Below are 24,353 nucleotides of genomic sequence, written 5' to 3' on the forward strand. Positions count from 1 at the left end.
GGTTTACATTATTTTCATATTTCAGTTAAGCATACATGTTGACTTGATCTATAAGTTGAATACTTATCCTCCTGTGTGTGTCTTATGATTAATAAAGGACTGTGTAATAACTTTAGTAATGACATTATTTATAAACACTTTCAATCATTGATTTGTACATCTGTATTGCTGCAAGTTTAACTACCAGATTCACTTGCCTCAGATAGTAGTGCCTTTCTGAAACCTTTGAATACAGTACATTGACAACACAGCACAACCACCTCAACGTTAGAAAAAATACATTTATTCACAATTGACCATGAAACTATAAATTCCGAAGCAATGTCTACAACACATTTTAACTTTGATGTCACTCTTTTGGCATAATGGATTTTCTTTACACGGTTCATGTAGTTGAGAAGCAGAGCGGACCACATTTGCAGATAAGTGCTTATTAAATATCCCAGTGTTTGGTTGGTTTATGGCATACCTTTTCAGTTAGAAATCCAGTTCTATATGGTTCTACAACACTTTGAAAATGAAAAGTTCACTGAGTAGTTTTGGTGACCGGCTGCACACAGAAAACAAAGACAGTAGTGTTCAGGTAGTATTATTGTTGAAGGAATTCTGAGTTTTAAAGGCAAAATGGTTAGTCTTGCCGTCATGTGGACAGCATGGCTTCCATGTTGTGCCTCCTACAAATGCAATGTTGCTCATAACACAGATCTTACATAATGAGGAAATGGCCATGGATGAAGGATCTCTGCTTGTAGCTCAGCCCAGGTGCCACCTATCCATTCACCACCTGCAGCAGTGCAGACTGCCACACATTTTTCTCACCTCATGACAAGAGACTAAAGTATACAAGTAGACAACCTTCTGGGTGTTTCAGGGAAATACAGGCGATGTCTGTAACGGCCTCTAAAAAGATGAGTATAACGACATTAAAACATAGCATCACATACAGAATAGGAGCATTCAACAGAGGTGGTGAGATAAAATGAGCAGAATAAATGTCAACACTTCCAAGGCATATGTGTAAAAAAAACAAAATGCATTAACTTATAGCTTATTCAATGATCACTTTATAATCAATAGGGTGTACTGCGTTAATAGAAGGGCCTAAATGAGAAGTTAAGTATTATTATAAGTATTACAGTATTATGAGAGTATAATGCACTCATAAAAGAGAACTGGGATGAAGCAAAGGTATTTATTATTCTAATTCATTTCTTAAAACATGTCATACATACAAAACAATGTTCATTACTTTACACCCCTGGCATTGGCAAAGGGAATTTCAAAAATGCAAAATTAACATTATAAAACAATCATTTATTAATATAAAACTCTACTTTCTAAATTACACGTGCCCCATATTTTTATTCACTTAAAATACAATAAGCTCTATATGTGGTCTTTTAAAAAAAGAAAGAACCCTCCAAGCTTGCTACTGCAACACTGCAGTCACAAAACACAAAGTCACATTCAGGGGAAGAGAGAGCTCGTGTGTGCATGAGTGTGTGCGTGCATGTCAGTGTGTGCTTGTGTGTCTGCGCTGGACGTGTGTCTCTCTGTGTGTGTTAACGTCTTAATAGTCTACTCCTTCAAAGGCTTTTTTTGGGACGTTTTCAAAACGCTGAATGGCGGTGATAACGATCACTGAGCATGAATGTCGCGGGCGGGCCGAGGAGTGCAGGGAGCGGACGGACGGACGGACACGGACGTGGCGCGGCCACCCGCTGGGCGTCACAGAGGTGGGGTGGGGGGCACTGATCCCATTGTCCAGAGTTCCTGATCAGAGTTCACCGCCCCACCCCACACACACACACACACTCCAACTGGTCTGCCTCTCAGACCTCCTCCTGCTCGGGGAAGTTAAGGATCTTGCGGTGGGCTTGCCTCAGGTACTGCTGCTGTTTGAAGTACACCTTGAATGCCCCCTTGATGGCCACAAAGGCAATCCCGCCCTGCAGACAGAACACACACAGAACAGGTTGGCGGTCAGCGCACTACTCAGACGCTAGTGCTCAACAACATTCACCGACTGACATTGCTCTCAGTTGATGTTATTTCCATATCCTATTTTACTGGGTTTCCCACATAACATATAGAATGTCTCCAGATGAGGCGGATACCAGCCAAACCCTGAGGACAACAGAAAGCCACCTCTCTATGCTAGTTAGACAGTCTCTCCACTGAGTAATATGGTTGTTGGGTGTGTATGTGTGTGTGTGTGTGTGTGTGTGTGTGTGTGTGTGTGTGTGTGTGTGTGTGTGTGTGCGTGAGCCACGGGGGAGAGGGTAACGGAACATCCTGGGGGGCAGGGCAGGTCATATGACACCCAAGCCCGTCCACTCTGGTTACCTGGACGCCAGCACTCATTCAGGTGTGTCCATCTGCGTGACGCACAGGGGTGGCCGGGCTCACAGCAGGGCGGGCGGCAATGGTGGCCAACATCTACTCTGTCTGCCATACCTTCATGACTTCTAGTTAAGAGAACTACCAATGGACACATGACGGCAATCCTATCAGCTGCCTATCAAACTGTAGCCTGGTAAACCAGACTCATCGCAATTTATTTTGACTATTTTCACCGAGTCTGGGCTTTCAGCCGCCCGGAGCAATTTCAGCGGGCAGGAGTACTGGCCTTGACAGACGAACTCCTTCAGCCAATCAGCGTAACAAAAGATCAAACTTATGTCAAATTGTCGGAAGAACAGTTTTAATAACGTTTTTTTCTCTGAGAAACTCAGCTAGTGCAAACTCTTGTTCTTCTTTTATTGTTGTTATCGAGTCTATTTTGGACTAACTTCACTTATGGATGGTGTTTATTCGTTTACGAGCGGAAACGTTAACCTTTCCGCCCGTTGCTTCAGGAGCGGCCATTACTGTTCTACTACTAGCGTACTCCTGTATTTCCCGTCATCATCTACGGGAACCAATCAGGGACTGGTGGCAGAACAGCAGTTAAAATGCAGCCTCTTGATTGGTGCCCCATTTTCCGGGAAAACTCAAATCGCTCTGGTCAGGTGAAAGTCCAGACTCATAGTGAAAACGTCTAAAACATTTTGCGATGAGTCTGGTTTACCAGGCTAATCAAACTGAGCAAGAAGGAAGGAGAAGGTATTGTCATAAAGACTACTGATGATGTTTATCCTCGAGTGCCCGACTCTTTAGTGTGTTTGCTGGCTCATGAAGTATGGGGGAGGTCTGGTTACTGCTGCACCCACCAGGATGGTCCTTTGGAGGTTGGAGTTGACACTGCTGAACATGAGCTTGCCCACGATGGTGGCGATGGTGGGGAACACCAGGGCGCCGCACAGGATCCTGGTGGCCGACACGTGGTCCGCCAGGGGGGTGGCCTCCGCTGGGATCCGGGGTACCGGACAGCCAATCCCTGCGCAAGGAAAACAGACAGTTGGGGGGGGCTGTTTCCAGTTCTTTCCTCAAGCATAACACGTGGTGATGAAGAAATAATGTGCCAGTCTAAAGGGGGGGGGGGGGGGGGGGGGGGTGTGCGTGCGTGCGCGTGTTCCATCCAGGCCAGCGGGGGTGGCACCACCTGCTCTCGACCGCCAAGCTGAGCCCCAGCCTGCGAGGAGAGAAGGTTGCAGGTTCCGGCTGGGCCTCGGGCTCCGGTTTCTGCCCAAACATCAATCACTGGCCTTAATGATGAGCTCAGTGGAAAAACCCCTGCCGGACCTCCCACACAACCCCCCCCCCCCCCCACCTTGACAGGACATCTCAGCTCTGATGTCCACACAGACAGGCACGCATGCACGCCCACACACACTCATGCACCCAGCGATGATGACCCAGGGGCCTTGGGCGCTCGCGTTCGTCCGAAACGTTCCATGTTACAATGTCCCATGTTCCTCCTTGAGGGTTCTTACACCTTTTCATAAGCGAAATTCCAGCACTTTTCAAGCATTTTTCAGGTGCAGTTTCAAGTTTTTCCAGCACCGAACACTGGAATAATAATAGTTCAATATTTACTCAAAATGATCCTTTCACTTCTTCATCACATTAAATCAGATGCTATAGTGCTTTAAACAAAATACTTAGCATCCTATATAGCCTGGCTGAGCCATCTTTTCAAACCTTGAAAACGCCACATTGAAATTCAAGCATTTTCAAGGATTTCCAGCACCCGTGGCGCTTGCAGGGAGGGCTCTGAACGGCATGGCCAGCGTGTGGAACTGTAACGCTCAGCTTCTGCTCGACGGTAGGGTCCGGTCTCATATATGGCTGTGAATGCTGGACCGTGAAGCCCACCCTGCAGAAGTCCCTCGATGGGTGCTACACCAGAATGCTGCAACAAGCATCTGTATGGTGGGACACCAACGACGAGTGAGAAAATAGCAGCCAGGAGAACGAGGCTGGCCGGTCACTGCCAGAGACACCAGGAACCTCTGTGGGAGCCAACACACGGGCATCGATCACGAGGACGTCCCCACGCCGGACGCATGAGCAGAAAGTACCGGCGAGCGAGCCAGATGGACAGAGGATCGGGATGACCGGAAGAGCCGATGGGAGGGCTCGTCCGGGGACAACCCAGAGAGACAGACATCCCACACAGCTCCCGTCCCCCCTACCCCAAAATATCTCCCATCATGGGAGGGTGGTAGAGCGGCCCGCTGGGGATCGCAAGGTCCCCGGTTCAATCCCAGCTCCGGGCATTGTGCCGAAGTGTCCTTGAGCAAGACACTGAACCCCAACATCGCTCCCGCGGAAGTGGATGGCTTGGATGGGAGAAACGCAGGGAACAATTTCCACCGGCGACAACCGACGACGTGTGCTGTGGCACCTCACTCACGAGTGTGTGTTGTGTGTGTGTCAGTGTCAGTCACGCGCTGCCAAGTAAAGACTCCCTCGAGTTCCGATTTACGCCCAGAAACGGAACACCGCCCAATCCGCCGAGTGCGATGACCCCTCCCGTGTGACAGACGGCGTGCGTCCTGACCTTTGAAGAGCCTGTCGAAGATCTGCAGCTTGTTGGAGTACTTCCTCCACAGCCTCAGCACGTAGTCCTCCCAGCGGATCATCTTCCCCAGGATGAGCATGACGGGGATGGTGGGCAGGCCGATGAGCAGGAACAAGGGGTCGGCCCGCTCCATCACGTCCAGGCCCTCCTTGTGGCCCACCACCTGGGAGGGAAGACAAGGGGGGGGGGGGGGGGGGGTGCTTAAGTTTACTCACTGGTCAATTGGTATTGATTGATTCCCTTTTTTCTGATCATAGATAGAAGGAGACAGAGAGAGAACAGGGTCCGCGAAGAGGACGACTCAAAGGTGTGAAATCCACAGGTGTGTGTGTGGGGGGCAGGTGGTCTGACCTGCATGACGGTGACCGCTCCGTAGGTGACGGCCGTCCAGTAGATGGAGCCCACCATGATGCCGGCGGCGGCGAAGGGGCAGGACTTGGAGACGAGCCGGTCGGCCAGATCCAGCACGTACACCACTGGGCCTGAGAGGGGAGGCAGGGGAGAACACACACACACACACACACAGGTTAGGAACATGCAGGAGAGGACATACACACCGTCCACGTTAGAAACACGCAGGAGACACATACACACCGTCCACATGTTAGAAACACAGCCAGGCATCCCCGGGCTGTATGTGATCATGCTAATACGCTGCTGAGCTGAACCCAGAATCACACAGCAGTACTGTATGCATAACACTAACGGGGCACTTTCACCTACATAACCCTGTAAACCCAGAAGGGAAAGTTGAGCAAAACATTGCTGTTGGGACATCTTAAGCTACTGAGCCCAGAGAGAGATGGAGACTGCTGGAGTTTGGGGAGAGCCTCCGTCCCGTAGGGGTCGTAAGATGGCTGCTCAGTTCCCACCAGCCAATCCTCACCCTAGTCTTGCCCTAACGCCCCCATCAACCAATACTCAGATCCGATGAAGCTCTGTGGCTAGCTTTTACACTGAGGAGAGTGACACAATGAGGAAGCAAATACATTTTTAGGCTTTAGAGATGCACCGATTGTGAAATGCTGGGTCGGTACCGATGTTTAAAGGTATCCAACGAAACGTGAATCAAAACAATCCGTTCTTTGTTTTGTTTTTTTCCGAAGTTCCTCGATTATATGGTTCCTTGTAGTCTAATAAACATGTTGAATCACTTGAATGTCTCTCCTACCTTGTAATTTCTTCGCGAAATGATATTTAGATATTTAGAAGATGTGTGAAACGTCACTATTATGTGCTCCGCATATTGACACAATGAAGTAGTACGCGATTTTCAGGGACCACCTTCTCTAATTTGCTCTAGAGCGCATACTAGTGGTCAAAAACTACATTGGATTCACACACAAGCATATATGCTTTGAGGAAGGTGACCTCAACAATGAGGAGAGAACTGACTTCGTTTGGGGAGGAAAGTGTAGCAAGATAGTCTCTCCTCCTCGTCTCTCCTCCTCCTCCTCCTCTTCAGCATTCCAGTGAGGGCCACTCAAGGGGAATCATGCAATATTTACAGGAAAGCAACCTGATTTCCTCAGACAGGCCCATCCGGACGCTATTAATATCGGTCCCTGGTGGCCATGGTAGGCAAGCAGGGAAGACAGACAGACAGACAGACAGACAGACAGACAGACAGACAGACAGACAGACAGACAGACAGACAGACAGACAGACAGACAGGCAGGCAGGCAGACAGACAGGCAGACAGATGCCATCAGGCCTCCTAAATAAGCTGAGCTCAACAAATCTCCTTAAAGGGGTTAAGCTGTTTGTCTTATTATTATTAATAATAATCATAATAATCATAATAATAATCCTGACTCCGCAGTGCTATTTGCAAGTCATATTGCTGTGTCATGGTGATGGCAGAACTGTGTGTAAATCCATGTTCAGCTCTGGCAGGGAGAGGTAGGTATACACTCAGGAGGAACATGATGAATACGTGGCACTGTCGTTGTGGCACACTGTTGCCATGGTAGCCCTGTCTGCAGTGCCCACACCCCCCTAGTGGACCTCATTACTCCCCGTCTCAGAGGCTGTGCCCATCTCCAGCTGTTAGTGGCTACCTGGGGAGGGAGACAGACACTCGTCTGCTAAGAACTACATTAAAGCCTGCAGTCAGTCAACAACACCATGCGCCAGAACCCTTCAGAAGCTATGAAGACATGAGCACATACACATTTGATGCCCTGTGAACAGCTATGTGGCCTAAATATTGCATTTGAAGCTTAAGGTAACACCGCATTGGGATCGGATTAGCCCACTTGCCTAAAAGGAGCAGTGTCCTTTTCCAGAGCTATTCTCAGTTCCACAGGTTATTCTGGGGTGAAGGGATTCAGATGGTTTGAGCATTCTGGAAAAACTATTTTCATTTACATGTTTGGCTAGCCATACCACCGTGATTAGTGATTATTTAACCTGCCACAAGTGGTCTAGCTGTCTAGCCAATGCTAACACGCTTAGCATTTTAGCTGAATGGCCGTAGTTGAGTGTGCTAGTCTTGGAGAAGGCTATAAAAACGGTCCTGAATGTTGGAAGAGATTTCTGTTCCGATGTCTCAAGCCAAAATGGATACTCTCCCCCCCCTCGAGTCTCACAGGACTGCAGTGGCCTTCTAGGTTTGTTAGAGAGAAGCAGTGGAGCAACGTGAGGGTGACATTTGATTTGGCATCGGAGAGCGAGAGCACAACTGGGGGGAAAAAAGCACAATTCATTTCCTAAGTAGTTCTGAACATAATACTCCTCTCTCGCCAGTTCGCCGCTTTCCGGGCGTCCTGCTTCAGCGCACACCTGTGTTCGCCAGACCGTCGGCCCGTGTTTGCCACCGAGATTAATGCTCTCAAGCGGCGCAAGATCAATCTGGCATGTTTTGATGACGGCATCGGAATCCCTTCCGCTCCCTGCCCCGGGTACCCGAGCGTTGCGCCACTGCGACCAGAGGGGGAACTAGGTCATTCTAAATGGCCGCTGGCAGAAGGAAAAGCTGAGCAATTCATTTATGGTCCTGGCAGCAGATCCCGTAATTAAGAACATCAGGGGGGGGGGGGGGGGGGCAACCGCTCGGCTCGGTCTCTGGCGGGTGGGCAGAGACACTCTTCCCCCTGCCTTGTTTACCTCCCTTCAAGCAGAGTGGCAGTCCAGGAGGTTTCAGGAAGGACATGCTGTCCTCCCGTTTACACCACAGCCAAATGATAGGGTGGGACTCTGCAGAGAGAGCTAGCCTTGCATAATCTGCTCCACCTTATTCCCTTATTCCCCACAAGGAGCCGAGGCTGGACAGGCAGACGGCTACTCTCTCCTCGCCCACTGCAGCAGATCTCTGCATCTGAAAACCCACGGCGAGCAGAGCTGAATCGTATACATCCCAGGGCTAATGGTGCGCCGCTATAACCAAACCCAACGTCCACACGACAACAGTGTAGGCTAAATCTCCCAATCCGCTCAGAACTATTACCAGCCAGAGGCTGGGCCGTACAGGAGACGGATGAGTAATGCCTGACGGGTCCGCAAACAAGCTGGCCTCAGCAGAGCCCCGGCCCGGACCAAATCACTACATGTCAGCCTCCGTCCCGACTCCTGCCAAGAAGCCAAGGCTTCCATTACTGCCCACCTCCAAGGCTGTGCTCCATATCTGTGAGCTGTGGAAGTGCCATGATGGTCTAAGTGAACACCACCCAATTTGAAGCCATTCCAACTGTTCCTAAATGTGAACAGACCAACATGGAGCTTCAAGGAACAATTGAATTCCAGTCAGTAATTTCACTAATTTGATGTATAGCTACACACAGTGCTGGTATTTTTTTTTTTTTTTTTTACTTACGGCTGTGTTTGAGCACACAATGCAGAGCACAGCCCTTCACTTCAGACTGCGGCAAGGAGATAGCAGAACAGTGCTAATGGTGCATTCGGGTAAAGACCCTTTTCTGTCTCATGGTTCCACTAAGCCAGCTTAAACCAGACCGGTGAGTTATTCAGGCCAGCATAGACTAGGATATTAAATCATGTACTAGCATAAAAGCATGTAGTGTGTCTAGCATAATAGTGTGTTGTGTGACTAGCCTCTTAGTGACATCACTCTAAAACTAAGGACGTCATGGTCAGACTTCACTAACTTGTGTTGCAGTGAGTTTACAGGTATGAAACAGTCATAGGCAGACGTTGAGCGGATATTCCAGTCCTGATAACCGGCTACAGGCGCGGAGGGGAGAGCGGCGACGGACAGACTGCTGATCCAGGTGCTGGCATCATCAGTGCTCTGATTGGCTGCCTGCTGTCCGAGAGGAGAGTGCCCGTCTATTTTTGGGTACTGGGGTTTTAGTGACTGATCAGCAGAGCCGGCCCTCCAGTCTCCTCTCTTCTCTCCTCCACTACTGAGTGATGAGCCTCTCTCTCTCTCTCTCTCTCTCTCTCTCTCTCTCTCTCTCTCTCTCCCTCTCCCTCTCCCTCTCCGCTGGTGCTCTCCCTCCCTCCCTCCCTCCCTCCCTCCCTCCTTCCCTCCACACCAAGATGCAAGGGGACCTCTCTGTCTCTGGGGACCTGAGGTAGACTGCCTGCCAGGCACACTGGTCCATTTTCAGTTCTGCCGCATCATGGGGTCCCTCAACACATTTCCTCTCTCTCTTTCTCTCCTCCCTATTGCCAAACGCCAGGGGAAGTCTGTTCTCATCTTCCTCTACTCCCACCCCGACACTTTCTAGACCCCGAGGTGATAACCAGTAGATTGGTCTGGGGCCTAATCTCTTCATGTGTCTGACATCAATGACACCTACCTGTCTGGTTGGCTGCGTCGTACAGGAAGTCATTAAGTCATTGGGTGCACAGGTCTTCCCACGCACTGGGCCTGCTCAGTACGGCAAACAGCTAACAAGAGACTTCTTATACACCGTTTAATCAAAAGGTAACTGGTTCACTTGTGTAGAGGCCTCGGTTAATGATGAGTGATGGTGGCCTCAGCCCACGAAATGACTCTCTCAGGACATTGTCTGTCAACAGATTAGCCACAGATAAGACAGTTTCCCTATTCTAAATAAACCATGGTCTCCTCTAGCACATTGTTTTATTACTGTTGGCCAAACCGCACAAGTTATTTGGAGACAAAGAAACAAACTTCCGAGTGCTGTGCGAGAGGGGCTGTTGAGTTTGAAAATAAACATGTGGCCACATCTGGCCCAGCGGCTGGCCAAGAACCACACACCGCAGAACCCTCATCGATATGCTGCTTGGTCGGGCAGCGTTGAAATAAACGTTCCTAAAACTTGACAACAGTAGCTGCTGACGGTAAGAGAGAAGATTAGTACCTCTCCGGTGCGTACGCGTACGTTAAGAGAGGGGCACCTGGCCGATAGGGATAGGGATCTTCATCTCCTCCGTAGCTCCGCCCACTGAAGGTTAAACCCGATAAGGGTACGCCGCTATTTCGCAGCTGGCTGCGGCCCGGGCCCAGGCAGAGTGACATAGACAGACTCAGCTCAAAATAACCAGCTGGCACGCAGGCCTCTGGAGAGACGGAGGCAAGGTTACTCCCCCGAGCAATCCCAGCGCTAGGCTAGGCTAATGCAGTTAGGCTAATTGTAAACCATTTACATAATAGGAAAATGGGAAGATGAGGTAGAATGAGCATGCCTGGAATAAAACCGGGAGGGGGGGGGGGCTTCCTATTGAGATTCCTCCAGCGCCTCGTCAGTCGACCCGGGGGATTACAGCGAGCACTGATGACATTCACAAGCTTGCCACCCGGCCCGAACAAATCCCCCCTCGCTGATATAGATTTATGCAATCGATATCATCCGAAATGCTAAGCAGTAGAAACACTTGGCTGCGTCATGGAGAACGGGATAGTGGGGGTTTTCAGGAAGCCAGGAGCTCGAGGAAGCCCAGAGGGAACGGAGACGAGAATATTGTACAAAATCCGTCAAGCCGGTTCCTTCTGGTTATTCGTTTACATAAAACCGCTCTTACCTTCTTGGGCGTTTATCAAGGGACATGACTGTGACCACGTCAGCGTATCAGTGATTAGTGCTCTCTCCGGCACGTGGTCTGCGGCCTGTCTCTCCTCTAGGTCTTACCGTTGACCTGAATGCTTCTGTTGGGGGGCGGTGGATGAAGTGTGTCCTGATCTTAGCGCTCTGGGCTTCCAGGTTTAGCAGAGCCACACTGCTTATAGCCCCTGTGGTGACTGACAGCGCTGCCAGGCCTTCTAAAAACACACCTGGACCTGTTTACTAGGCGAGCACTGCAGGCCTCCTGCTAGCCTGGACATCATTGTCTTATGGCCAGACGGCCCCTGCTTTCAGGTTGAGCCTCATCCCTGGCATGGCGACCGTTCAGAGGAACGAGGAAGGAAAACACTGGGCTGCTAATGATCCACTGGTTCCTGGAAGCGCTGTTGGACTTCGGCGCTAGCTGCGGCCTAATTAGACGCCGCATCCAGGAGCTACTGTACAGTTGTGTATGACAAGCATCCCCCCCCCCCCCCCAAATGGCCGTCAAGACTTTTCTGCTCACAACATTGCCTCCGTCAACAAGACTATCAACGCTGAGATTCCTGTCGCCGACGGATGCAGGGGGAGGAGGAGGAGAGGTAGAGTTGCAGAATGAAGAGGGGGAGGAAGAGCAAGAGGCAGAGAGAGAGAGAGAGAGAGAGAGAGAGAGAGAGAGAGAGAGAGAAAAACAGGAGAAGGCAGAAGTGGCACGCTGACAGCGCAGCGGCTGCCTGTGTGTTTATCGGATGACTCAGCGCCAGTGTTGGAGAACAATCGTTCCCCCCGTCACGCTGACGCGCTGGGATAATTACAGCAGAGCCACCTCTCAAAATTGGCATTTTCCAGGCAAGCCTGGAGCTTGCCAGGATAATGAGCAGGCGACACACACATACTCCTGTTTCTCATCTTGCTGAAAGGGTGCATTTACCCGCCTTGCCGCCTAACGCTGGCACTGGCACTTAAGTAAATAAACAGGCTATGAGTCAAGGCAGGCTGAACGCCTTTAGGGGCGCAGGATTGGCCCCGCGCTTCGAGTTTTCCCTCACGGCTCCTATGCTACAGTATGAGTATGGAAGGAAGCCATTAGATTGGTCCTCCTAGGAGCAATTCAGCAGGACGTTTACGGGAGGAAATCACCCTCGAATGCTGCTTCAATATAGGAAAGAGGATGAGGGTTGCCATGACATTACAGTATGTGGGCTTACTGCAGAAATAAAGAGTGATGTAGAGACAAGTCTAGCATTCCAGCCTTGTGAGACCATCCCGTTTTCACGAGCTCACATTCCCTTTCTCTCGCAAATCAGTCTGGATACTCCCCACAGAGATCCGTTTGTGCCAGATCAGAAAACGATCTCGCCAATCAGCGTTGGTTCTGAGGAATTTGAAATAAAAACAGCTACGCTGGGCGGGTTTAGGTGTGTGATGACAGCGAAGAGCGGTTGTAGTTAGTGTTAGACGGTGACAAGACAGATGGTTCAGATGGTTGTGCAAAGCAAGCCATCTGGCGCATCAGGGTTTCTAGCAAGTCAAAATCATCATCCGTGTTCTCCACAAAGACCAAGACAGATTATGAGCACTCCAGTCTCCATATTGCCTGCGCTGGCCCCGCCCCTGCCCCTCCATACCGAGCTTGGGGAAGACGATGAGGTACTCGGCGTTGCACTGCGGGCAGGCCACGCGCGCCGTGCTGTTGCCCCGCTGCTTCTCGTCCACCCAGCGCTGCAGACACGCCTGGTGCACCCACTTGGTGGAGCCGCGGCAACGGCAGGGTCGCACCCACTCCGCCGTGCGGTCGTCCTCGTCCGTTGCGAAGCACACCCAGCAGCTTCTGGAAAACACACACAGGAAAGGGTTGATGTGCCACAATTCTCTCACACACACACACACACACACACACACACACACCTAAAAAAACAACAACACGGAGAGCATACTGGTTTTTCATCATCATTGGGTGCTGCCCAGAGTATGACTCACTGGTTTTGAATAAAACCGAACGGCCGCACATGGCAGGAGTTTATGTACATTCCGATTACCGTGAACTTCTGTGTAAACATCAGCGCGGCTGTGCACATCGGATGATTAGTCTGTTCTCAGAGGGAGAGCAGAGAGCAGACTGGGCCAGGTCTGAGCCACTCCTCTCATAAAGGCCACGGAGATGAACAGCCTGGCCTGGGGGAGAAGGAAATACAACCACAATCCACAACCCCCAACAACGAGTGTGTGGCTAGCAAGGCCCTGAGCAGGTACAGTAGGTTGGTAGGTAGGTAGGTACAGATGTGGGAACATAAGAATGTAACTTGCTGCAGCATTTCACGTCGCGGTATTTGGCAGGGAAATCCCGTTGGAAATCTCGTGGGATTTCAGACGGGTGTTATTTCGTTTTAGTGATGCACTACCGCCAGGTGGCGTCTTTGAGTAGATTTAGCAGGCTGGGCTCTGTTTTTCTCCTATAGTCTACGAATGAAGCATCATTAAATTTCACATTCTTTAATTTAAATGCTCTGTTGTAAAGCACTTTGAGCTGAAGGTATCTGTATGAAAGGGGCTATACAAATAACGTTTAATTGTTATTATTACCTTGTTCTCAAACACATGTTTTATCCACCTCGATGTAATTTAATTATTACGAACACCTATAATATATCTAGGCCTACAGTAGCCTATCTATCTCGGCAACTGACGTCGGGTCAAGACGTGGTGGCTGTTTGGTCAAATGCGCAAAATAACAGTATTGTAAATATATTTGTTAGTAAAGATGTGGTGAACGTGAGGGTTTTGCGTTTTGTTTCTGGAACGCATTCAACTGTTAGGCTACTCGTAAACCCCGGAAGTAAATTTGAAGACAGGGCATAATGTAGCCAAGTCTGAGCGCAGTAGACTATATGGCTTCAGCACGATACAAAGAAAAAATAAGCTTGATCGACTTGTGGATCCATACAAAATTGAAATAGTCGCCATGAGTAAAGATCACTCATTGCCAATCATATCCGGACATTAACTATCTTGTGCATAGCGGCAGGTTTGACAGTGAGACATCAACCGATAATTGTAATAATGCGATTATTGAAATGGTCTTGTGAACGCCTTTATCTGATTTCCAAAATCGGGGTAAGGTCCATAGGACGATTGTGGGTTTTCATTTGCACATAACTATATTTTAATAAAACATTGAAGTCCGCCTGTCAATGACTTTCCCTAAAATTGTGTTCTGTTGCACCCCCTATTGTTAAATTATAAATGAAAAAAACATACACAATATGTTGTTATTTGAATGATCTTGAATATATATATTCAAGATCATTCAAATAACAAAATATCGTGTATGTTTTTATTTATTTATAGCCTACCGGCCGCCAGCTGTTCAATGAACGGCTATAGGGAATGCGCAGTTTCGCGCTGGCTACAGCCTATTATATGAACAGTTTTGCGCTATGTAGGCTATTATAAATAGGCCTAAGTATTATTCATTGGGAATAGCTTGGACTCGCTGGGGACTGGTGGAGAGACGCAGAGCCTCCCCAGACGCGACATCTCCAGTTGGCTGTGTATTTGAGCTGCCGCCTCAACCGTGCGTAAGAGCAGAGCGCATCATATAGCTACAACTAGTAGCCCATAGCCATTAAAACGGCTTATTGTTTTATTCATATATCAACTAGATAATTCGATAATAATGAGTAGCCTATAAAATGAATTCAATAGGGCAAGCCTTAAGTTGTAGCCTAGGCTACAGTACAATCACAAGACGTATAGGCCTAGCCTATCGTAAAAAGCGTTGCGTTCTCATAGGCCTATATTAACTTAGATAATTATTAATTATGCTCAGGTCATAATGTCCGTTGAAAATAATTCCCTCTAAGCAGAATTTGAATTGTATTAAAATAGGAAATGATTCCTTCTAGGTCTATATAAAAAAAAACATTTTTCTAATGTGTAGCCTATAGGGATGAACAACAGCCACAATGTAGCCTGCTTAGCGAGCGGGCAGTCTACCATAAAGTGTATAACCATAATGTAATATATCTAGACTACATGCATTGTGGTATTTCTTTATATAGCCAATTGTTTCTCAATAAACAGTTATGTCATCCTCTGAGTCCGAATGTAGGCTAATAGACCGGCAGCTCTAAATGCCTTCCCAATCAATGAGACATGGTTGTAAAAATGATGTTTTATTGATGAAAAGGGTAAAACTGAAGAGTCATTGCATTGATCGATGCAGTCCGCTACCAGCAAACACTGAAAATACAGGTCCTCCAGCGAACCTGGACTAGACTATTGTAACCCCCCACCCCCCCAAATTCTTTTATATTCAAATAAACTGGAGGAACCGGTTTCCTTAGCCCTGGATCGTGGGAGGGGGGTAGCCTGCGTTAGCGGGTGCTTTGCCATGACCGGCCATTGAATTTATGTGTTGCCATTCATTTAAACCACCATCTCATCTAGACTACTTCTGTTGCTGCATTTTTACATTTATGCTTTCATGATTTTAGAGCGCAATAAACATTTTTGCAGGATTCCAAAAAGTCCATCCATTCATCCAACTTTGTTCTGAGCGCAGCGCAGGCTGGTAGCCTACTGTCGAGGCTCACGACTGATGCACTCCCTTAACACGTCTCTTCCCAGGCCATCAAGATAATTTCAATATGAAAGACCTTGGGATTCCAGGAGTCAAGGCCGTTTCAGACGGGGAGCGACATTCCGCCTGCGTTCTGCTCGGAGCGGGGGAGGCACGCGTCCTGCGCGCAGCGGGGCAAGCTGACTACAATTCAGCTCTTGTCGCGGGCGGGCGTGTGCAGCATAGTTCCATATGAGAACACTCCTCGGTCCAATTCCGTATAGTAGATCAGCCTGTGTAGCCTACTTTCAACGAATGTATTATTAGACATAATATCATAATAATATATAAAGCCTTCAACGACCTCCTGCTGCCTGCCTGATGGCCTCAGGGCTAAAGAGACCGCGCGATCATTCCTCTAGCTGCTTTGCTGCTAATGCGAGTTCGTCTCCGTTCCTGCCCGAGAAACAGAAGTTGAACTTATAGCATCAAAATAGCTACAGGAATCAACGTTGTAAAGTTATCTATCTGCTTTTTAGCCACCGACAGCTACCGTTAATATTATGGAAGCTGCTGTCGTGAGCTAACGTGCTATCACGGTCTCATCGTGCAGCTTCACAGCCTGCTATTAGCAGACAGCATTAAGTTGACAAAATCACACTTGCACATCATTAGAATTCCAACCATTTATATGGGATTTATCATTCAACTAAACATGGAACCTGAATAGCCTAGGCTACTACCTGATATTTCAACCTGCTGCCATCAGTGATCGGCGCGTCTGCTTGTTTGAGTCATGAATATCTTACGCAGTTACATTCCATGTGTCCCAAAACTGTTAAATCATTCCCCATGTAGTTCACTATGAGTCGCACTCAATACATCCATGGTAATAGGGAGGGAGTGAGTGAACCATTTCAAACACATCTCTGGTCATCTCCGTTAGCCATCTTACTCGTCCTGATGCCATGTTCCATATGAGAACACTCAGCCTAATGTATTAAACTTCTACTTGTCCCGACAGTTAACAGATATAGACCCGGCGACAGTTACAGAGATAGAAACTATAAATAGATAGGCTTTGTTCGTAATAATTAAATTACAACCAGACAGACAACAAGGAGTTTGAGAACGGTAGGCTAATCTAATGTGCGAGCCAGCAATGGGTCAATGAGTGGTATTACTGCGCCCCTATGGGCAGGCGAGCGGTGGTGCGGAATGACGTAAAGCGCCTGTTAGAATACCGCGGGTCAAGTTACATTCTTATGTTCCCACATCTGTATTCAACCACCCCAAGTTCTTCCACACAACTTCCCTTCTCCGTTCTCTACATTCGCTCCCTGGTCTGGTGCTAGCCTACAGTGAAAAGAACAGCTCCCTCCTACCTCCAGGCCGCGGTCAAGCCCTACACCCCCTCCTGACCAATACGCTCTGCTACCTCGAGGCGAGTGGCTGCCCCGTCACTTCGAGGCCCCTGTGGTCGATCGATGCAGTCACGGCTCTTCTCTGTCCTGGTGGTGGAATGAACTGCTCACTGACATCAGGACAGCAGAGTCACTGGCCCTCTTTCGCCGCAGGCTCAAAACATACCTCTTCAAGAAGTACTACCAGGATCCTCCCTCTTAAGCATCTATTATATTTTTATATTTTGCTACTCTTGCACTTTGGTTTCAGCACTAGATTATGCTCTTAGTCACTTGTTTTAGAAAGGAGATGTACTTGTGAGTTCTGGTGAATAGTAGTACACTCACTGACTATGTTAAATGCAATTATTTTAAGTCGCTTTGGTTAAAAGCGTCTGCTAAATGACTGTAATGTAATATAGGTAGGTACTTTATTGGTCCCTGAGGGGAAATTAGGCTACTGTGTTGCTGTAGCAAGAATACTAGGACAAGAGGTGCACTACAAGCGCAGTCAAACTAATAGGCCTAATTAAATAAATTGTGTTTTAGTAAGTTGCCTATGACACCTATTAATGCCAGATAGTAAGAGTCTGTAGGTAGTGCACCCACCAAGCTGACTCGGGTCCATTTTGTCCAGACAGAGGATGAACAGGAAGCAAGAAAAGACCGACCAGGTATCGTATTCAAACCTCAGCAATGAGCGTGACCTTGAATTCCCCCTGAAAAAAAAACAGTCTAAGCCAACAAAATGCTGAATCAGTCATCATGTGAAGGTCATGCGAGTGTGTGTCTGTGTTTGCGCAATGCAGCTGAAGTTGAATCTGGTTAAAGTCTAATTCCCCATACATAGAGGAAAGATAAAAGCCTTATGACTACACTGTACAAAGCTGTGGGCTGAAAGAGAGAGAGAGAGAGAGAGAGAGAGAGAGAACTCTTACGGTCTATTCTCTACCTCCTACAGCATCTCCGCCAGAGGAGAACTGGAAGTGGGCCGTCAGCAAAACAAAGTCATCTCTTAAAACATGGCCAGTCAGAGGCTCAGATGAAGGCATACGCCAGGCTTTTCCACTTGGGATGATTGGGGGGAATTTGGTAGGACACTGTGTAGTAGGGCCTAATGGATAATGATGACAGAGGTTGGCCGTACTACTGATCAAAGTCGCAGTTCACTGAATAGCTGTGAGCGACCTTTTGGACGCAGTAAAAAATAAATATATATATATATAGCTGCAAGCAGCAATAACCAAGGCCAAGCACAACAACATCAAAGGCAACACACGAAATACACCATACCCACATTTGAACAATGTGGTCATTGATGTCAATGAAAATACAATGAAAGCGCAATTGGGGTCGCTTTGCACAAAAAAACAGACATCAAAATGGAATCTGAATTTCATGGTATAGAGCATTCCATCGCCTACTCATACAAGAAATATGAACCCCATTTGGTCACAGAGCGTGCTACAGCAATTGTTTGCATTTTAGCCACTTTTAAGCATTTTAGCTTGTTATAGCGTCACCCTGTAGCCAATCATCTCAATCTTTCTCCAATGACAATTCTACCTTCTACCAATGTACCAAGTTTTGGAAAAATCGGCATGGCGGTTAAGCCTAAACAGGAATTTAGCTCTCTAGCGCCCCCACTTGGTTTGATCGGGACAATAATGGAGGGATAGCCTTAGTTTATTGGTGATGATATGCCTACGAAGTTTCATGGTGTTCCGTCCAACTATTCAGAACAGAAGCCACACCCTCTGCAATCTACAGTGGCTCATAGTGGTCTTTCATTTACATTTTCAAACTTTTGCCGAGATGGAACTTTAGATATTGGTCCCTAGATTGGGTGTACCAAAGTTCATGCAGATTGGTGAAACTCCCTAGGAGGAGATCGATTTTAAGCATTTTCCCATAAATTCAAAATGGCGGAAGATCCAAGTAGCCAGAAGTTATGGGTTCTTGGGGCAAATATGTTCCACCTGAGAAGCATGTGTGCAAAGGTCCATGCCTCTAGCTCAAACGGGGCATGAGATATGCCCGTTCAAATGTTGCCATTTTAAGCGGTTCCTATAGCGCCCCCTTTGGCCAATCAATGTAAGACTTGTTCCACGGCCTCGTCGCATGATCCTCTACCATTGTGCAAAGTTTCGTAAAAAGTGACCAGTCGGTTATTGGGGCTGCCATAGACTTCCATGGCGGATGAATAATACTACCAATTTACAATAAGGTGCCTTGCAATTTTGTGCTTGGCCCTAAACAATAAAAAAAAACTATTTTGCACAAGGAAAATATACAGAACAAGACTAATAGATATAGATATAGAACATTAAGGCTAGGATTCAGTCATATAAACATTATTTGTGTTTTTAATGGATTTAAAATGTCCTTACATTTCCTCCGCACTCAGGATCACCTCCAGGGAGCGGGGGATGGAGTTGTATTTTCAGCTGTATTTTAACAAATTCATTAAATCATGTAGAGTATCGCAATGTATCGCACCGTATTGTAGCGTATCGCAATATATTGTGATATGTATCGTATCGTGAGGTCCTTCTTGCCAATACCGAGCCATTCCTTCTACCTTCAGTAGCAACATGCAGTTAGCTAGGTGGGTACAGTAGCCATACCAAGGATCTTCATCATGAAGAGAATACTGATATTATATTTTGCAAAACCAGAGAAGTTGAGGGCAACGAGGACTGCTACTCCTCTCTCTCCCTCCCTCTCCCACAAAGCCTGCATGACATCCAGACAGATGTTGCGTCCTGGACCAGAGCCAAGCCATCCTTTAATATCTATCACTCCCTCCCTCCCTCGCTCACAGCCGGGGGAGTCGGCAATAACGAGACATTAATCAACCAGATAGCCTATTAAACTCCTATTTTCTCCCCTCCACCTACAACCCACCCCGATCCCTATCCCCCCCCCCCCCACACACACACACACACACAGCATCTGAAGGATCCTCCGACTAGACAAGTGTGCTTTTCAGTCCAGGGATAAAGGGTCAGGGCCCGACCCAGCAACAACAGTGGGACTAATACCATTCCAAAAAACGTCGACTCCCTCACTTAAGACCCATTAGTATACTTGACCTGCACGGTACTGTGCTGGCCTCCCGTTAATCACAGACTTGCTGCATGGCCAATGTACCTCTACATGACTAATTGGCTTTTGGTTGCCGATGTCCACCATGGATTAGAACTGCACCTGTCTCAGTTTAACATCTGGGGGATATTAGCTTAATACCAAAGTACTTTGACCTTGTAGCTAGCTATAAAGTCTCAGATGGTGACATTATGATGTTCTTTGACAATTAATCTATGGTATGGGACAGATTCAGGCTAATATAAGTACCTACCTACCGTCCTACCAACCATGAGCATCTAAAACTCAAACACAACCTCTCCACTCTGAAATCCTGCGTTTATTTTCAATTGGATCGAATTGGATAGACCGACAACCAATCAGAGCAACAAAACGTGGGTTAGTCATCGTATCATTGTATGACGTGTGTACAGCCGTTGTATCAAACCTGCCCCATATTAGATAAACAGTTGTGATTGGCCTGACCAATATCCGCTTGGGTAGAAATCAGTTTGAACGGGTGGACGTCCAGACTGATCTGTGGAGTGAAACAATGTGAGTTCACGCGATCAGGATGGCGACGCCAGGCTAGCGGTTCCCAGCTTTCCACTGTCTCTTCAATGTTGAGGTCCAGGTTCACATTCAATTAAACTGCCATTTCCCTGTTGCTAGGCAATCCAAAGACTCCAGATCCGTTCGGACACATTTGCAGCCGGTCCCCATGACATTTACATTCTCATTTCCATAATTAAACTGAACCTTGAGCTGCTGGCATTTCAATGGCTGAATAAAGCGCTGCTTAATCTCTACCTCCTATCATGACATCAATAACAAGCTGAACAAGCTGGCGAGAAGGGCCAGCTCTTTCTGTTGTGAGGCAACAACTGGACAGCTTGGAGACTGTGGTGGAGAGGGGGATGTGGAACAAACTGAGGTCTATTCTAGACAACCCCTCCCATCGCCTCTATAACGAGCTGTGGCAGATGGGGAGCACTTTCAGCCACAGGCTCATTCCATCCAGGTGCAATACAGAGCGGTTCAGGCGTACCTTTGTGCAAGCAGACATCAGACTCTATAACTAAGTGCCTGAGAGTTCCTGAGTGTTGTGGAGGTCTGCATGAATGCATGTGTGCGTATTTCTAGACACATCTATTACAGACTGGATGTATGCATGTACATAGTCTATTCTATACTCTACACATGCTGTATGTACAGATCTATACAGTCCTTGTTCTTCTTTTTATGCTTATTGCTACTATGCATATGCTGTGTCTGCATTTCCAACCATTGCTTTGAAAGAAAGAGAAAGGGAGAGAAAGAAAGAATGAAAAGACAGTGAGTGAGTGAGTGAGTGAGTGAGTGAGTGTGTATGCATGTCTGCATGCGTATGTATGCATGTACAGTGTATGTATGTACAGTGTATGTATGTATGTATGTATGTATGTATGTATGTATGTATGTATGTATGCATGCATGTATGTATGCATGTAAGGAAGGGGGGTGACAGTTGTTAAGGGTGGGTAAGGTAGGCTATAGGATAAAGCAGGCAGAAAGATGAGCTGTGTATGATGCATTTTATGACATTAAATTAACACTGTACTGAAGACGACCTCACATTCCTTGCTAATCACAACTATGTTAAAGGTTAGGGTTGGGCTACAGTCTGATATCGTGAGGCCCTTTTTAAGTTTGAGAGGAGCTAGAGGCTGAGGCACTGAAACTAGAGAGGAGCGGACGAGAACAGCAGTCAGAGAAAAGGAAACTCTTGAGGCCAGGCCGAGCTTCTTTGACCAAAAAAGGCTCACTTAGAGCTGACTGTTCTACTTTTGGTCTCTTATGGCAACAACAACAACAGGTAACCTTCAGAGCCAGACTGCTTTCAGCTCCAAGGAGGAGGAAGGGGATGATCTATTACTACCATTTATTATTTATTATCTTTTTTTTTAGCATAGGCTTCATCTATCACTGAACATTGCCTACATCAGCCAAAGTGTCAACTAAAATCCTGTTAGGCCCGAACAATTTTCAGAAAATGGGGTAGCAGTAGGCAATCTACCATGAGGCAAGACAAATTTAAAAATCTCCTCGCAAGGCTTTTTGGGGTAGAGAGGGAGCCATTACACAAAACACCAGACACCAAATTACCCACTCCGGACACCAATCGATACTTTGCTACTTTAGCCACTTTGTCTCGTTTCCCTGGCGTTCTGGGGCTTCCTCGGTTGGCTCGGTCGGCTCCACTGTGGTTTCATCGTCCTCGGCAGGCTTGTGCAAGTAGGAACGGGGGGGCGGGGGTGATATCGGACATGCCTGAAGCGAATCCCCCTAATAAGCCATGTATAATCAAACCTGGCCCACTCCCAGACCTGAATAATGGATGCTAAATCTCTGGCCTCTGTCAGTGTTCTTTGGCCCGGGGCGCCCTCTGTTCCTGGGGGCCGAAGGCGGGGTGGGGGGTGCGGGGGCAGAACAGGGGCCCTCCATCTCCCCAACGGGCCATGATGACGATGAGGCCGGGCCCCTGCCCTGCACGGCCGCTTGCTCGGGTACCCGTCTGATTTTCCATCCTCCGGCCAGCGCTGAATAAAACATGATGCTGCGGGAGGTCTTGGTGCGGCCCAGGGGTCGAGCTGCTCGGGTGACCTGCGGCCCGCGGAGAAACCCAAACTGTCAAAGAAACATTAACCCCGCTGCTTTCTCCACTCTATCCCCCATATACCAAGCTCCACCTCCTCCCACACTACTACTCTCCTCTCTCCACTCCACGCTGCTATGTAAGCCAACAACCCGATGCCATGCTATAGGCCTAGCCGCCTGCACATCTTGAATTACCAGAGCACAGACTTGGTTAAATGGCTGTTAGCCACAGAGGCTACCTGTAGGACATCCCTACATCAGAGGGGTGACAAAATGGAAGAGTAGGTCATTTCCTGTTTATCAGTAATGTATTTCTCCTCTTCTTCCTGATCATCAGACCACAGAATCCCAAGGAGGACATTCGTTATCTACTAGCGAGAGCATAGTCTGGCTAACCTGAGCTGGCCAGAGGTGAACAATGGCCGGTAGGTAAGGGATCACTCCAACATGAGATGGCTGGCACCGGGGACAGGGGAGAAGGGATGAAACGGGAGGATGGGGCGCTGATTGGAACGGCGGACAGGCGTCTCCACGGGAGCGCAGCGGGCAACAAAGCCGGACGCCGGCCCTCTCCCAGATTCACAGGCTCCTGTTCCCGTAACCCAGCCTTGCGCCTGATACAACAGAGGCGAAATGCTATCCCTCCCCGAGAAACCCTAACCCCCAGCTTGCAGTCTTTCCAACCCTGCTCAGCAAAACACACACACAAGCAGATAAGGTGATGTACGAAATGGACACAAGGAGACACAAGGAATCCCTATTCAAAGGTGGCTAAACATGGAGACCTGTGAAGTTATTCAGATCTCTACTGTCTCAACATGTTGCAAGAGACACAGAATGTGCCTTTTGTTGCTCTATCTATCTATCTATCTATCTATCTATCTATAACCTACTGTACAGGGCTGTCAACTGAGCTCAGAAATGATATTCAACTTTCTCTTTTAAATATTTTCAGAAAATTGAATATATTAGATTATTGGGTATTATATAATTTGGCATTAAAAATGACGTACGTATACAATGGAACCACTTCTAACCACAAGAGGGTGCTCGCCGCCTATTGTCATGAACAAGCACCGAATGAACTGTCATGTCCATCTGTGTTCACAGGATTCAAGTATTCAACTAAGGTTAATACCCAGTCAACATGGGCGACATTTAGTGCAAACAGGGTCCTTTAATCAGGCCTATAGCCTAACCAACTGAAAACAAAACAAGAGGAATAGCCTATAGTGCTGGTCCACTTGATTGTATTCAGTGCTTGTTCACAATGTTGCCTGCCGGCTTCCGAGAAGACACGCTCGGATTTTAAGGAAGTATGGTATTTCCTTGCCACCTAGATAGATAGATACTACAGTGTCGTGGCACATGCTAATGTGTTAGTGCCACTAATGATTAGAAGATGGGCGGGACGCGGGAGGCTGTGTGACGCACGCTGCTTTCCGGTAACCTACAGTACTAATCTAATCTACATTTTGAAGATTGATTATGCATTTTTTTCCCAAAGTCTACAAATTGTACGAAGTTCGAGTATTTATTTGACAGCCCTTCTGTACAAGCAGCTTTTCCCTAAAGACTTACATAAACTGGATGCTGGTGCCCAGAGAGCACAGACGTCCATGCTTTCCGTGGCTCTGTGCAGGACATGTGGTATTGCTACATTCATTAGGCTGAGAGCTTTATGCCAGTCCAAACACTGTGTCGCTGTAATCTTCCCATGTCAAGAT

The 24,353-nt window shown here is 47.7% G+C and overlaps 1 protein-coding gene across 1 annotated transcript in view; it reads right to left on the reverse strand.

Annotated features, from left to right (window-relative positions):
• Positions 1–331: 331 nt before the first annotated feature.
• The window catches only part of marchf5 (membrane-associated ring finger (C3HC4) 5), a 30,947-nt gene continuing 6,925 nt past the window's right edge, over positions 332–24,353 (reverse strand). The window contains exons 2-6 of the mRNA XM_084458871.1: positions 12,567–12,769; positions 5,318–5,448; positions 4,946–5,129; positions 3,213–3,379; positions 332–1,949 (exon numbers count right to left, since the gene is read on the reverse strand). Coding sequence (XP_084314997.1) covers positions 1,833–1,949; positions 3,213–3,379; positions 4,946–5,129; positions 5,318–5,448; positions 12,567–12,769 — 802 coding nt within the window. The 3' untranslated portion in view covers positions 332–1,832. The remainder of the gene's footprint in view (positions 1,950–3,212; positions 3,380–4,945; positions 5,130–5,317; positions 5,449–12,566; positions 12,770–24,353) is intronic.

The sequence above is a fragment of the Borostomias antarcticus genome, assembly GCF_949987555.1.
Source record: "Borostomias antarcticus genome assembly, chromosome: 25".
NCBI lineage: Eukaryota > Metazoa > Chordata > Actinopteri > Stomiiformes > Stomiidae > Borostomias > Borostomias antarcticus.